General features: G+C 39.2%; 1 protein-coding gene across 4 annotated transcripts in view; it reads right to left on the bottom strand.

The window, feature by feature from the left end:
* RPS6KC1 (ribosomal protein S6 kinase C1) overlaps positions 1 to 15757 on the bottom strand; it is an 87615-nt gene that overhangs the window by 13140 nt on the left and 58718 nt on the right. For 3 of the 4 annotated variants that reach the window (XM_068675966.1, XM_068675964.1, XM_068675967.1), the window contains 3 exons: positions 14353 to 14485; positions 5217 to 6794; positions 4856 to 4945 (listed from right to left, as the gene is read on the bottom strand). In XM_068675966.1, the coding sequence (XP_068532067.1) occupies positions 4856 to 4945; positions 5217 to 6794; positions 14353 to 14485 (1801 nt within the window). The remainder of the gene's footprint in view (positions 1 to 4855; positions 4946 to 5216; positions 6795 to 14352; positions 14486 to 15757) is intronic. The other variant, XM_068675965.1, reaches the window with a different exon arrangement.

Raw genomic sequence — 15757 nt, 5'->3', positions numbered from 1 at the left:
ACAAGTATTAAGCATACTTCGGAGAGGTTTTCTAAAAAAGAAAAAAGTTACCCATTTTATTTTAAAACCCACACTATCAAGAACGGAAAATAATTGTTACTCTGCTTAAAAGGTAACAACATTTTGCATTTAGGATCACAAAGATGGCAAAACTGATACTTAAATAACAGAAGGCGATCATTTGCATTTCAAAATTCATCTATCTTGCTTTTCCCTCAATTAGACCAAAACATGTTGATTCACAGGTTTGTGTGTGCGTTTGTTTCTTTTTTAAACTTATTTATAGTGCAGAATAATGGCCCCCCTGCTAGGTTGGCATTTGCTCAAGTTTCTGTCCGTGTAAATTGAATCTGTTACTGGAATTTTCCCCCCTTCAGAATACCAAGGCACATTAACCAAGAGATAAAGAGATACGCTCCTGATACTATCAGCCACCGGGCAGGTGGATAATGTGAGGGATTTTTTTTTTGTTAGTTTTTTTGTGGGGTTTTTTGGACAAATATGTGATAAGAGTTCTCAGGGGGCACCGAGAGCAAAGGGCTATTTAAACAGAAGTGAATCATTCCCGTCTGATCTGCTAATAACTTTGTATTCAGACATCAGCTGCTTCGCACACTTTAAAACGCCCAGAAAACAAAATTACTACCTAGAAAAGTAAAAACCAAAGAAAGCACAACAAAACACGTGAGCCTCACATTAGTCACCTTAACTGTATTAACACGGCAGAAAATCCCAGTGACAAGTGCTTAATTCCTTCTTTAAAAGCAAATAGGTTATTCTTGGCCAACCCCCCCCCCAGTTTTACTTGAAGTAGTGTTGAGTTTATAGGGGATGATTTATAATCCGCCATTTCCCTGGTGGTTTAGAGAAACAACATTTGACTTATCATAGGTGAACAGCAAAGATTTAGTTTGGCCATTAATCAAAGTATAGCGCGGGCTCTACTTTCAAGCATCTGCAGCTTTGTTGTTCCAGTAGCTGCTTCAGCATCAACTTGTTTTTTTTTTAAGTAGAAATACGCGGGAGTAAAAAGACTTAGCCCGTTTTACCAAGATTCAACGGCACTACAACTCGCTACGACTCCGAGCTTGTAAGTACAAGCCTTGTATGCAAATCCTTGCAAATAAACCTCGTCTTCAGCTCCAGCCCTTGTGCGAAGCGAGGCAGATCAGAGGCAGCGAGAGCCAGAGCAACATCCATTAATGGTACAATGCCACCTGCCGTCACCGGTGCACAAGTGCAGCTTCTCGCCGAAGATTTATTCCTGCTTTTAATTTACGCCCGATATAAAACGACGATTGCTATTTCAAAGAGAATGAAGAACACTGTCAGCAGGAAACGGCACGCAGCTATGTGAACTATCCCGTCCCCCATCCTTCTGACACTTCTCCATCCGTAATGGTTGGGTTTGTTCTGTTATTTTGTACATTTATCGCATAATCCCTCTTATATGCATGCAGATCAACAACTCTCCGTTTGTCATAGGATAGCAGGAGCTCAGCAAGCCCTCGCTATCCACCACGGAAAGGATCTGATCGCTGCTCCTGTACCGACACCACCTTCCTTTGCTTTAATGCAGAGTTACACCGTTGGGTATGAAAACCTCAGACACAAACTCCTAGGGTCCTGTAAGCAAACCCCAGCACGCAGCTGGACTTCTACCCTCCCGAGTCTAAAGAGCTCCAACATCAACACGTTACTACTCCCAGCCCCTCCAGAAATTAGATTCTGATATACAAATTGTAGAATGTAGATCTCATATTTTCCTCCAACCAATAAAGCAACTTAAAATTCAAACACACCCTCAGGCACTTCACCGCTAAGCACACTGTATAACTTGTCATGTAAAAGAGTAACACCTAAAACCTTCCCAATTAAAAAGATAAAATGGTTTCAAGTACATTTTTATATCTTTCACATAACTCTGCGATACAATTTCCTACCTATTTTAAATTGGATATATCCTGCAATCTATTTAACTTTCACATTCATTCTCTCTTTTTTTTTTTAACCTATTAAATTTGCTCCTCAAAAACCAGTGCAGAAAAAGGATCTCGAGAAAACTCATCACCTGTTCTCAGACTGCTACACCAGACCCTAACAGACGGTGCTTTGGCAAAGACATCTTCCCTTTCTTGCATACTTTTAATGGGAGTGTTAAAATAACAAAACATCGAAAGTGTGTTACACATAAACTTACCATATCCAAAACCTACTCTGTCCTGAGCTCGGATGAAAGCTCACACCAAGCTAAACACATGCAGACAAAATTTGCCACGACAAGTTTCACTGCATCCTCCAGAAGTGAAAAGGAGAGGTCAAGTACCCAGAGGTACGGCAACACAGCCCACAACACCGGACACACCAGGAGCATTCAAACCAAGAAAGACTCACTTTGAGTCACTGCATTTAGTCGCTGTGTTGTGTTATAAAACAAATAAATAAATCCTAAGACCTGATTAAATTTCATGAAGATCACTAGTTCATCCCTACAAAATTGCAGCCTTCAGCAGGAAAAAAGCAAGCTGCAAGAAACATTTCTGATCGATTCTAAAGAGCAACTAAAAAAAGAATTAAAAAAAAAAAAACTTGCCAATTTACCTTAGCATCATGAATCGAAACAACTACCATTTCAAAATGGTTAGCCAGGAAGCTGCTTGAGGAGTGACTGTCATGATAAAGAGGGGAGAGACACAGGCTCCAGGGACATCGCACACTTCCCAAAGGAAAAAATGACTATCCATGTAAGGCCTGATTTCCTCTAACGTTGGAGTGTTCCTGAAGAAAGCCCACTAATGGGATTATTTTTTATTAATACTGATCAAATGTTTTAAGGCAAGACTTTGCAGCAGTAGTAACCCTAAGAAAGCTACTTTGGCCTCAGCTATCCACATTATTTAAGGTACGCAGAGTAAACCTTTACACAGAACAAAAATGGCTCCAAAATATGTTTTGCATTGCTGAGTTATTGCAAGCACTACCCTCCTATGCAAAAATTATCATGAAATAGCTACACTAAAATCTGAGTACACTCTGAACAGATAATGCTAAGATCAAGAAATACGAAAGGTAAGACTCAGAGCAGTATCAGTTCAGCTGTCTTGCATCTATCTAATATTTGCACTTGCAAATCACCCTGCAGCTCACCAGTTACAGACACACAAAGCAAACTCCAGTTTGGGGTAGGGCAGAGAGGAGAGGGCAACCTAACCAAGAAAAACCCTGATGGTTGCCACACCTGTGCTGTGAGGTGGAATAATGATGGTGCAGAGAACTTTATTCTTGCATATGGGGAGCTCTAAATATTATTTCAACTGCTCCCTAAACACTTAATTACTGCAGGAGTTGGCTGGCTGGGGCTTAGGGGGCAAAAAAAAGAAAAAAGCTTCTCTTTGGATCCTCATTAAAACACAGAAAAATTAAGCTTTGACTTTCACAGCTCATTAATGGTGACAGGGTGGGAAAAGGCTGCGCTTCCATCCTCACTGCTGCTCAACTGGGGAGAGCTCTGCACGAGGCTGGGATAGGGAGGAAGGAAAATGCCTCCCTCTATCACAACAGAGCACACGTTGGCAACCAGGGCACGCTTCTGTTCCACAACCACAAGAAGTGCTGTGAGGCTCAAAAAGCAGGGATTCCCCAGTTTTCCTGTTCTTGAAATAAAGTGGGGTGAGAGTAGAACAAAGGTGCTGGTTTTGCTTTGATAATAAAGCATTTGTTTTCTGTTTCTCTCTAATACCTGCCATTTCCCTTTTAACTTGCACCTGGATAGCAAAGATTTTATTTACTATTAATCTCAAGAGGCTGGAATTCAAATTTTTGTTGAGATCCTGCCACCTGTATTCACAGGCAGCAGTTCCTTACTGTATTTCAGTCGGGGGGAACCAAGTCACAGAATGAACACCTGATGCCCAACTAAGTTCAGAACTTTTGTCTTTTATTGTTGATAACTCTTATCTTCAGCTTTTTTTTTTTTCCGAGCATATTCGCAGACTTTGAGCTTGAGAACTACCTGCATGCCAACTTGCAAAGCCGAACCAGACCGTGCACTCAGCAGAAAGAGTACATTGGCATTTCAAATTTAGAATCAAAAAGACAAACTAAAAATCCGAATAGCCTCCCTGTAGTTATTTCAACTCTAAAAGTAGTTTCTTTAACCCAGCTATGAAACTTTTAAAACACGAAGTTACAAGTAAAATACCCGATTTTTGGCTGTCACAACCATTAGATGACTATAATAGCAGAAAATAAATTGGAAAGAGGAAAAGAGGGAGGTCTCAGTTTCAAGTGCCATCCTCACTATAAAAACCCAAGAGATATTGATTTTATCACCCTCGTGATTGATGAAAGCAGTTCTAAGAAAAGAGCTCTCTAAACTATTTCAAAGCCCTCTGCAGCTCATCAAAAATGTCAGAGGCATCTCTGAGCCTATTAAGGTTGTATATTTCAAACTGCTATGTGTTTTTCTCCCATACTCTTTGCATGAATAAACTTTTGTGTTTTTAAAGTTCATAGTGTCGCCTTTTCGGTCCGCCCTTTTCCATATTTGCTCTTTTCAGTTATCAGGATGTGCTCACACATAACAAACAACAGAAAGAAAACAGAACATTCCTTACATGTGCTTAAACAAGTCATTCGATGCAATTACACTTTACAGAAATGCTCCAACAAACAACAACACAGTTAGCAATAAAGCAGTTACAAACCCTCTTGGCGTTTTAAGACATTCAGTAAAAAGAAAAGAAATTCTAGCAGATATTGCATGATCTTGAGCTCTGTGTTATAGAGGCTCCGTGAGAAAACGAAAGCTGCTTATCTACTTTCCAAGTGAAACATTGTAGGTGATTGCTCTAACCTGGGGCACAGTACATTCTCTCTATGGCATCGTTGTCACAGGAATCTTCAACCTCCCTCCACCTGCTAAAATACGTTAGCTGAATGTGTCCTAAAAACAAAACGACAGGAGAAATCAAAACATTTTTCCCTTCCATTTTCTGCAGAAGTGAACTGTAATTACTCCTTTTGTAGCTAAAAACAGTATCATTAAGAATAATGGCATCATTAAGTACTAGAAGCTATTACTGGGGGTGAATTTGCTGCACTGATAATGAAGCTCTAGACAGGAAATGAAGATACTAATTACAAGATAAAACGCCTACTCAGTTAATTGGAAGCAACAGCGAATAAAAAGAAATGCATTTGCAAAAGTTCCTGACCTCTATCATTCAATAAGATGTTGTTTGGGTTCAAATCGCGGCACACAATTCCTTCTCTATGTAAAGCATCAAGGGCTACAACCATTTCAGCTGCCCATCTCTGAATGCAGTCCTCTGGGATGTAAAACCTGGAGGTTATCGCTAATCTTTCGTCGAGGTCCTGAAAAATTTGATGTATTTCCTTCTCCCCTGCTACTGCTATTTTGTCTTCCCCCTTTGGTGCTGTCTTTTCGCTTTCAGCTGCTGGCAACAAAGCCAGGTTTGTTTCCTCTTTCCCAAAGTCTTCAGTTTGATCGGAAAACAGCAACACTGCTTCATTTCTTAACGTATCTGCATCCGAGCTAACATCTTGAGCACCTGAGAGCAGGTTGGAAACAAACAAACTTTCTTCTTTGCTTGCCACGTTTAAGGAGCAGGCTGCAGGCCCTTGCAATAGAGCCCCATCTTCTGAACTACCTACCTCTTGGTCAGAAGTACAGAGGGTCCCAAGAGCTCCCTGCGTGACACCGCTTTGTCCATTCACTTCCTCGTGGGAAGGATCACCCAGTTCTGGTGCCACATGACCTTGCTCTTGATCAAACGTTTTGCATTGCTCTGTGGAATTATTTAATTGTAAGACATCTGGCGTTTCTAATAATTTTACTTCCAAGATGTCCATATCGGTTTTTGTAAACTTTGATGGCCTTGACACTGCCACCTCCTCTGTTTCGTCAGACATGCCAGGTAAGTTTATTAGAAGATCAGGCCTTCCTTCATCAACACTATTCACATCATCAGAGGCAGCATCCTTAAAGGAGATAACTGGCACAGAGTCGTTTGAACCCCTGCTTATGGTGTCATGAGCTTTCACACCCATTTTGCTCTCCAGGGCATCCAAGCTTCTGTCATGACCTGAAACAGAAAACAACGGCTTCAAAGGTTCTGATTTCAGGTTATACAATTTTTCTCCAAAATCAAGCCCCAGAAGCTCACTAGCGCTATCTTTGCTGTCTATTCTGAAGAGCTCCATGGGGCTGTTCTTCGATTTAGTTAGCGAGTCCAATATCCGAGTAGGACTGGCTATTTCTGATTCAGCATCATCAATGAAAAGCTTCAGCTCCTGAGATGGAATCTGAGAGCTGAAGCTATCACTGCCAACAACAGTGCGTTTCTGCGAGGAGCTTCTCTCTTTGGTATTCAGACCTTCATTCTCCAGTTTAACCACAGGTTCCTCATTTAAAGAGCCAGAATCAATCTTTTCTTGCCCATATTCGTTGCATAACGTTAAATAACTAGTAGTGCACTCTTCTTCTGAGCTGGATGCTGAGTCCATCCACTTGGAACTCTCCTGGCCATCTTCCTGGTTGCTGCTGTCATCCTGAGAGCTCGGCGTTAGGCTGCTCTTCAGTGGGATCACCTTCAGCATGTGCTCCCCGTAGCTTTCTCTGGAATCAGTGCTGCTACTGATTTCTTTCGGACTAGGCGTTGGCCGCTCCAGGTGAATTTTGGTTGAGCTGCTTGTTTGGGGTTCAGGGATTTCAAAGCTCTCTTCAGGGCTTCTGTTTAAGAACTTACTGACATAAGACCACAGTTTTCCTCCTGCAAGGAAAGAGAATGGGGAAATCTCTTAATATCACTCAGAATCAGTTTCATTATGATACAGGAAAGTACTCACACCGACAGAATATACCACTTCCTTAAACCCACAGAGCAAGTTCAATCTGCTACCTCAGTAGAAAATAATTACAGGGACCACGACTTGCTTTTCAAGCAGATTTGTATTAATACATAAATATTTAAATAGCTCCATCTGAGATTAAGCTTTTTCTTTTTTAAAAAAAAAAAAACTTCAGTAAAGTCTCATTTCAGAGTCTGTCTCAAGTTGCATGGTGGTGACTACTCTCCATCTGCTGTCTCAAAAGAAAGCAACAACTAGGAAAGATCAAATGGTTTAGTGCCCGTAACCAGCTCTGCCTGTACTGAATCACAGCTCCCAGCTCATAAGCAGCATTAGGGAAGACAGACTAAAAGCTACTGATCAGCAAGGTTGGTAAGGGAAAGAAAATCACCACATATTAGTAGGTTATTTTAAGGATCTGTTTCTCTTTGAAAAGATAAAAAAATATTTTTAAGAAATTATTTTTAGTTAAATACGGATGATTTTCTCCCTTTTACTTCAGGCCTTGCTGCATTACAAAATGATTTATGAATGTTTTAAGTTACATTGGCAATCCAGTTCCTCCATATCAAAATTTCGAAAACAAAGTTACAGTTCCAAAAGTAATCACTAAATATTTAAAAATACAGAATAGGACTCTGTTTCCAATACCACATATTTTTAAGAAAGATTACAGATGACAATCATACGCTGCACAAAACAAATCAAGAAGTGACTGTATCTCTTGCATGTGCCTAAGAATTTGACTTTAAGAAGCTAGAAAGCCACCTTCGGTAATTTAAGGAAAAATGCAAAGTCAAGACATTTTAATTTAAAAGATTGTACAGAAATGCTGGGAAGTACAGCTCAAACAAAACCTTTGTAGAAGAAAAGAATAAGTATCCGGCCCACAGGGCATCTTTTTTTCTTCCTTTTTTTTTTTTTTTTAAAAAACTTCTTTAGGTAAAACAGAGTTTTATATTATGTTTTTTTCCAAAATAGAGTCTTTAGTAGTTATTTTTAAGCACTCTCCTTATCAGGCAAAATTCCTTCAAAAAGTACAACAAAAGAAGAAAGTATTTTTCATTGCCTAGAAACAGGTTTTATATATTTCCAGGTATTTCAAAAAAATAAGTTATCAAAGGCAGAAAAACCTTGATACTTTAGAAATGAATTTGAATAATACAATGTGGAGTTTTCTTGCTCTCCATCCCCCTGGCTAAGACAGGACTTGTTTCTGAAATGAAAAAAATATATATCTCACTGAAAGTAGATATATTAAAAATATCAAGAGGGAACTCTAACAGCTTGAGCCCAGCGGTAAAGATGACAGTTTAAGATCTATTGGTTCACCCGCTTTCTGCCTGCGAGCTACAAATGGACCTCATGGGTCAAGATGACCCTTGCTCCTTTCCAGAGAAGGCAAGGAAGGATGCCAGGAAGAGGAACAGGAACAAACTGAAGCAGTGCTCCCAGAGACTCTGAGTTACTGTTCTTAAATTACTTATGTTTTTACCAAACGAGTTTATCCCATAGTCAGCAATTATTTCTCTAAGCTTATGTTTTTACCTGCATCCACACTTTTGCTAAGGAATGGCAGGAAACAAAATACCAAAAAGGAGAAAAAAGAGGAAGCTGCAGAAAACACACATTTTTACATACGCGTGAAAGACGTTCTCTTTTCCACACTTCCATCCATCATAAAAGAAGCAACACAACAGTTGAATTTTACCCCAAGATTCTGATGGTATAGTATTTGTATGACAATTAATTTTCTTTAAAATTTCAATTAAATTAATTAGGCAAGGAATCACTCAGGGTCTTTTCACACTGAACAATAAAATCTCATTTGACAACCACCCCCCTGCTGCATTTAATAAGGCACATTACACCTGCCCATCCCACCTGCATCATACTTACTAGTGCAAGCAAATACTAAACATTTCCATCTTCATATCACTAGCAGTTATTATCATAGCAGCGCTTCACAAATTTCTTCTGAAAACACAAATCTCAGCTTTCAAAGGGCGCTCCCAGAAGATGACCCACGAAGATCCATGTTACATATCTGCAGCATTGTTCAGTGCCTGGCACAACAGCATCTCAACTTCCAAGCATGGCTTTAAATGCTAATACTAGCACAATATTCCTTCCTCAATAGTAAGGAAATTAATTTTTAATAGAGACCCAAGGATCCAGAAAGCTCAATACCTTTTTTCTGTAGTCTACCATCCCATTTTTTTCTGTGTCACTACTGGATACCAGCTAATATCCTGCATGTCACATCTGAAGGGCTCTCACCAACCTAAATGTTTCATAACCTTTATTTAAGGTAGGAAGGGTCTGGACTGTCTGACAGCATGGAAAGTGCAAGAATTCTCCTCAGCACAATTTTGATTTTCACCTGTAGACAGGTCAAGCTGCTCTTGGGGCAGCTCTGGTTTTCTGCTTCCTCCACCTGACTTCATGCAAGATTTCATGCAATCTCCTCCAGATCTTGGCCTCTACTCAAAGTCTTAGTGTAGCTTAAGAAAGGAATAGACTCAAGAAGGACTAGGGAAGGAAAGCAGACATGTTGAGATCAGTCCTTCAAAATCCTGCAGAGAACTCAATGGAAAAGTCAAGAGGTTCAAACTATGTTTTTAGAAATGTTTGATTTCAAATGCTTTCAGCAAACCTAGAATTTCCACAAGACAAAAAATCTTGCTTTATCCCTACAGGATTCAGAAATTCACAACTGTCTACCTGTGAAAACAGAACTGCAACAATGACTCATTTTCCTATTAGTAAGCCTGTTATTATCTTACCTTTTTTAAGAAAGAAGTTGCTCATTAATAGTCACTTGGAGTGAGAAATCACAGTGAAAATAACTACTTGCTGCAACTCTAATTTGGAGTTAAATGCAAGTAAATACAAAAAAAAATTGATTATGTCCAAATATGTTTACACACATATTTCAAGACTGGCCTCCTGGTCAAGTGGAGCTACATAAATAAATGCTATTCGATAATTGTGTTTTATAGTGAAAAACAACAATTTTATTCCTTTTTGAAAATGTCCAATTCAGGGTCAAACAAGAGTGATATTCCTATCTGGGTATATAATTATGCCTTTATGAATGACATACTAATAATCTTTCCCCCTCTCCCCATGTGTTGTGTAAGATCAAGAAAACCCATTAGCAAGCCATGCTAATATAGTATCAGGAATCTATAAAAACTAAAATTACAGAAATCAATCTAAACAAGTAAGCTTCTCTCACTGTCAAATAGTCTAACATACTAAATAACCATAAAAGCTATGATTTTAAGCTAAAGTTTATTAGTCTTTAGTACAATTTCAGAAGTACAGTATTAACGTAATTTTAAAAAATTCTTTAACCACAAATTGGCTCTGCAACCAGTCTAGCTTACTCCTTGTGGTTTTATTATCACACACACAAAAAAAAGAAAGCAAAAACTCAAAGCTCCACATTCTTCTTCAGTTATTTAATGTAAAGTTACTTATTTAGGAGTGCCTTACTTCATTGTATTTCCAATCCTCTGGAGGTTATATCTGTCCTTCAAGAGGCAGAATCTAAAATATTACCATTCCAAAAAGAAAAATCAGGAGGATATTTCAAAATAAAGTGGCCAAGTGATGAAGCTGGGTAGGAATTTTGTAAGTTTTTTTTTTTATATATATATATATATATTCTTTCAAACACTTCTACTTTTTTTGTTGCTAATAATAGGACTTAGAAGTAGGCACATCAAAGAGAAAAAGATACAGAGACTATACTGCACACATCATAAGATAAGAGGAAACCTAAGAGATCAGCAAATTCAGTCTCCTAACCATGTTTTTGTTCTAGCTCACATGAAAAATAAAGTCATAACCTGTTGGATTTTTTCCTCACTCACTACTCAGTCACTTACCGTTTCAGCTCCACATCCTACAGACTGGCTAAGTGGCCATATTCCAAAACAAATCATTGGCTTTTGCTAGCTTGGCCCATGAGGTTGCTCTGAAGGACTTTTTCCAATTCCTGCACAAGTGGAATGCAGCTAAAAATTTGGTAATCACTGTATTAAGGAAAGCCCAAACTAAGTCAAAGTGAACCACCTGGGCTTCCAAATTGTTGTGATAGGATAAAGAAGGAAAAACAGATTACCGAAAGACATCTGCTTGAATTATTCTCCAAAACCTAGCCAAACTCTCTACATCACTGCATAAAAATTTGTTTATGGCCAGGAGTACCAATCCTAAGTTATGCACTTCATGTGAATCAATATTCCTGCTGGAAAAAGAACAGCCTTATGGTTTTCTTAGAATCACTGTCCTTCTTTTCAATAAAGACAGCTACTGCTAAACTTCATCGTATTAATATACAATGACAACATATAATTATGTCTGCACAGTTTCTAGGCCAAAAGGGAACCAGACATGCAGGAATTATCATGATACAATAATAATATTTCACAGCATCCCAATGGCAGCCACAGCAGGGTTGCAGCATATATAGGAACTGGAAGCTCACCTCTACCTAATCTCTAATGTGACAATAGTTACAAACACCAGTTTTATCTAGAGGGCTGCTTCCACTGCTGCTGGTGAGTCTCTGCTATGAAGTTTAATAGTTTAGGCAAAGCTCCCACTTCGCAATGTGCTTCAAGCAAAAGCTTTTATTTCAAAGTAGCCTCCTGAAAAAGCCCCTTGCCAAGGACCAGATCACCTTTCCTACCTTTTCTGATCTCCCCCTCTCGCGTCTTTATAGCGAGTACCGCCTCCTTTCCTAACAACAAATCTGCAGCTTTGCGAGCCAGAACACTACCACGTTGTTGTCTTTCAATTCCTGCGTGCAGCAAACCTCTTCAGCGTGAAGTTTCTTGAGTGCTCTCCAGATTGATAGGAACTCCAGCTTATTTATGCTTAAAGAGATTTGACAGCTTCTAACAGCCACTTAAACTTTGATGTCCCATGGAAGCCCCCCAGCCTATTTTTGAAGCATCTGTTTCTAAAATTTCTGGAGTTGTTAGTGCCAAGAAGAAGCGAGGCCTTATTAACATCAGATTGGCTCTCTACCACACTAGAATTTGGCAAGTGCTTTCCAACAAAGCTACAAGATAACTTTATGGACTTTCATGCTTCTAAGACACCCTCGAAGCCTCCAACTGCAGCCAGGAGAGAAGCCTGTTAGAACACCCAGGACCTTGCTCGCCAATCTGAGCATGTAACTGCAACATGACTTACTGAGGGAAAAACAAGTTTTCATTTTGAGCAGAAGTTTGGGGTCAAACTTTCAGAATTCCATGCAAAACCCAACAGTTTGGGCTGAACTTGATAACACGATTAAGTTTTGCTGTAAACAGGAAATAGCAGGCTCCTTAGCAAAGATGTAATATCTGTAACAAAACGTTAAAAGACCCTCTGGAAACAAGGGGAAATTCTTTGCAGTTTATAACTTAAACCCATAAGCATCCAAGTCAAGCGAATCCATGCATTACGTACCATCAGCAACAGCCCTCACACGCATCAAAATCTCTTCTGGTCCTTCCAGCTCCTCCCCACCATCCTCCCAGCAACATTCCCTGGTTCTTCCCACATTCCCTACCCTCAGCTCCCCTTCAGCAAGTACTCATATCTCCTCTGTGCCCCCTCTCCCAGCTCCACCTCAGAATAACCCACCTCCCTCCCACATCTCCTGCTTGCATGCGTTTGTCCCACAGCTGGGAGAAAGGCAACCTGAGCTGTAGCTGTCTCCAAGGATGTGTTTGCTGACTGGCCAGCCAACATGAGAATGCTTCAAGGATACCACCTCTGCTGCTGGCAGACCAAACAAACGTCACTGGGTTTTGTACAAGGCTCTAAGTTATACAAACCTGATTTACCAGGCACTTGGTAAATCTAAGATCCTTCCCACCAGAATTCAAAACATTTGTTACAGCCAGGGTTGGTAAGAGCAGGAGATTTAAGCCAAGCACTTCTCACTGGATTTGTGACCATGTCAAAGATGAGTAGAAGAGAGTCGTTCCTTCTCAAAAGAAAACACCCCATCCATCCCAAATATTAAGCTGAGGTTTCTGTTCTTAAATGGAAGGGCTCAAAGGGCATCATGCAACCAGTCAACTTAAGCCTTTCTTAAAATTTCTGTTCTCTCTATCTGACCACTATATCACCACATTTTGCTACCCAGTTTTCCATCTGTCTTGAGAAGGGACATTCTTCTCAAAGAGAAGAGCAAAAAACTCCAGGTCTTCAGACATTGCAGAAACATCAGGAACAATATTTTCTAATTTCTATTGTATCTGGTCTCCAATTCTTTGATCATGTTAGCCTTAAGATCTGTTGGTACGAGACAAGGGGCTGTTTTCTGTTTAATTATTACTTCTCAAAACAAACCATACCCATTTAAGTGGAGATTACAGTTCAGGTGATAGCTTCTAATTTATTTCCCTGAATTAAACACACCTCAAGAAAAGTAGCATTGTACAGGGCTGCACCGTAACCCTTCAAGATCACCATCAGACAGCACTGCAATGTGAGGCCTTTCTTCATGCATCACTGCCCATGGCAAAACCATGTCACACACAGCAGAAAAAAACCATTCGTGTTGTATAGTTAACTTTAACTGGCCTCACGTGACATAAATTGTTCACGAAAAAGGCAAAATCTAAGTTATTAGGAATAAAAGAAATAATATTCAATGTAATAAAATCATCTTCTCTATCAGTTAGCTTAGTTCCTGCCAATAATCCGTTCCGACTGAATTATTAACATTTCCTAAAAAGAGAACTATTAGCAAACCCCAAATTTATATTCTGCACTCACTCTAAATAAATATGGGTAATTACATTTGGGGAATATTTAAATCCAGGTGTTAGAGGAAAAAATCAAGACATAATTATTTTTTGCCACCTGTTCCCTGTTTTAACATTTAACAGGAATTTCATAAATAGTTTGAAGGCACAACTCTGTGGTTCTGCTTTGAACTCCTATGTGATGCCACTAGCTATTTTCTTAAAAACCCAGATCAGAATAACTACGTGGTATTAACCAATAGGCAAATGCTCTTTTTTTTTTTTTTAAGCAGAGCTATTAAACTCTTGTGGGAATACTTGTCATTTTAACTATAAGATACTAAATGCTTTACTAACCAAAGTTCACAAAAGACTTAGCCAAAGACTTTGTTTCTCAGAGATGACTGTACACACTACAGATATTTATTGCAGTCAAAGCACTCACTCTCCTGTAGAAAATAAACAGTTGGAAGCTTTCATTATCACTACAATTTAAGTAACCCATCAAGATTTGAGGCTATTTGAAACAGGAATCAAATCCACCACAAAATGAGGGGGAAAAGGAGGAGGGAGGGTGCGGAGTGTCTTACATGACATCTCTTAGGCATAGTAAAAATATTTTAATTAAAGATATAAGAGATTAATTTGACACTGAAATGTACCATTGATTAAAAACCTAAACCTTTGACTCTTCAGCAATATACTTAAACAAGAGACAAACCTTCTGCATGCTGTAACACGAGAAAGACAGACTCCTCGGAGATGATGTACTTGTGCAGACACACCATGTTGGGCACACAGCGGGGGATGATGGTCGTTCTGCTCCTGCTGTACTCACTACTTTTCCTTAGACCCTGACAGAGAACAAAAAGGTCAGTTGTACCCTCAGTTGCCTTTGGAGCCTGCTGTGCTCTGTGTTTATCAACCAAACTAATCTATCCGAGTTACTCTGGGCTTCAGAGAAACCACTCATCTGCTGCTCTATGCCCCTCGGTCCCCCGAGGCTGTGCTGATGGCATCTGGCGCATTTCCAGAGAACAGAAGATGGCACAAAGCTGCCATTAAAATCAATTACATGGGTCAATGTTTTTATTAGAATCTCTCTCAAACTAAGTCATCAGGATGACACTCAGTTATTTCCCTGTGACCTTTTTTAAAAAATTTATTTTTGTGTGTGACCAAAAGACACTATTAAAAAATTCAATTCAAGTTCTAAAGACAAAAGAATGCCCTAGACTTACAGGTAATCCTCACATTTCCATTGTACTTTTGTAAAGGCAGCAACAACAACCACAACAAAAAGGAAAGGAAGGGATTAGTCTCCTTGAGAGGTAATGATTTTTGGGAGGTAGCACAGAGATGAAGTTGCCAGAAGTGAAAAAATTGATGTGGGAGGGAGAAAGGGAGGCGAGAAAGAAAGGAAAAAAAAATTATGTCAATAGCGTGACCTATTACAATATTGATAAACATAAGCAGTTAAATGGGAAATTCAATGTTACCCTATCTGTCAGCAGATAAAGCGAGGTTCCAAGATACAATATTCACAAATAATCCTTTCTGAGGAATAAACAGGTTTTCTGTACCCTACAGATACTTAAGACAAATCATTTCAGAGGCCAAATGCACAAAGTTGAGGCAGGGTTGTAAGCCAGACCTTAAGCAAAGTTACAAAATATTAACAAAAAATTATAGCTCCGTGTCTGGGACATCATTTTTTTTTTAGCCCTTCCTCCTATCAACAGTCATTCGTTTCAATAGTCCCAATAACACGACTCAGACTAAACTAATTCTCAGCATCACAGATGCTCCAAGCATGTTGGGATCTTGATCTGAGCATTTTCTGAAACAAGAAAAAGTAATGTGAAAAAAATTATTACAAACAATTAACGATTCATTAGGTTAATAGTTTCATAGCATTACAGTCATTTTTCAGAGCCTATTGATGTAAACCATAGAATAGCAATTTTGGATAAGAACAGTCATCCATCTCATCTGGAATCTCCTTTGGTCAATATCATATTCTTCAACTAAGGGAAGCCCAGGCATGATGAAGATGTGGATGTACTGAAGCTAAGAAGAATTATTTTAACTTTAATCAGCAGCATGTACATGCTCTGAGTTGGCGG

This window comes from Anas acuta, chromosome 3, assembly GCF_963932015.1.
Source record: "Anas acuta chromosome 3, bAnaAcu1.1, whole genome shotgun sequence".
Taxonomy (NCBI): Eukaryota; Metazoa; Chordata; class Aves; order Anseriformes; family Anatidae; genus Anas; species Anas acuta.
Note: the sequence above shows the minus strand (reverse complement) of the source record. Positions and strands in the feature narration are given on the sequence as shown.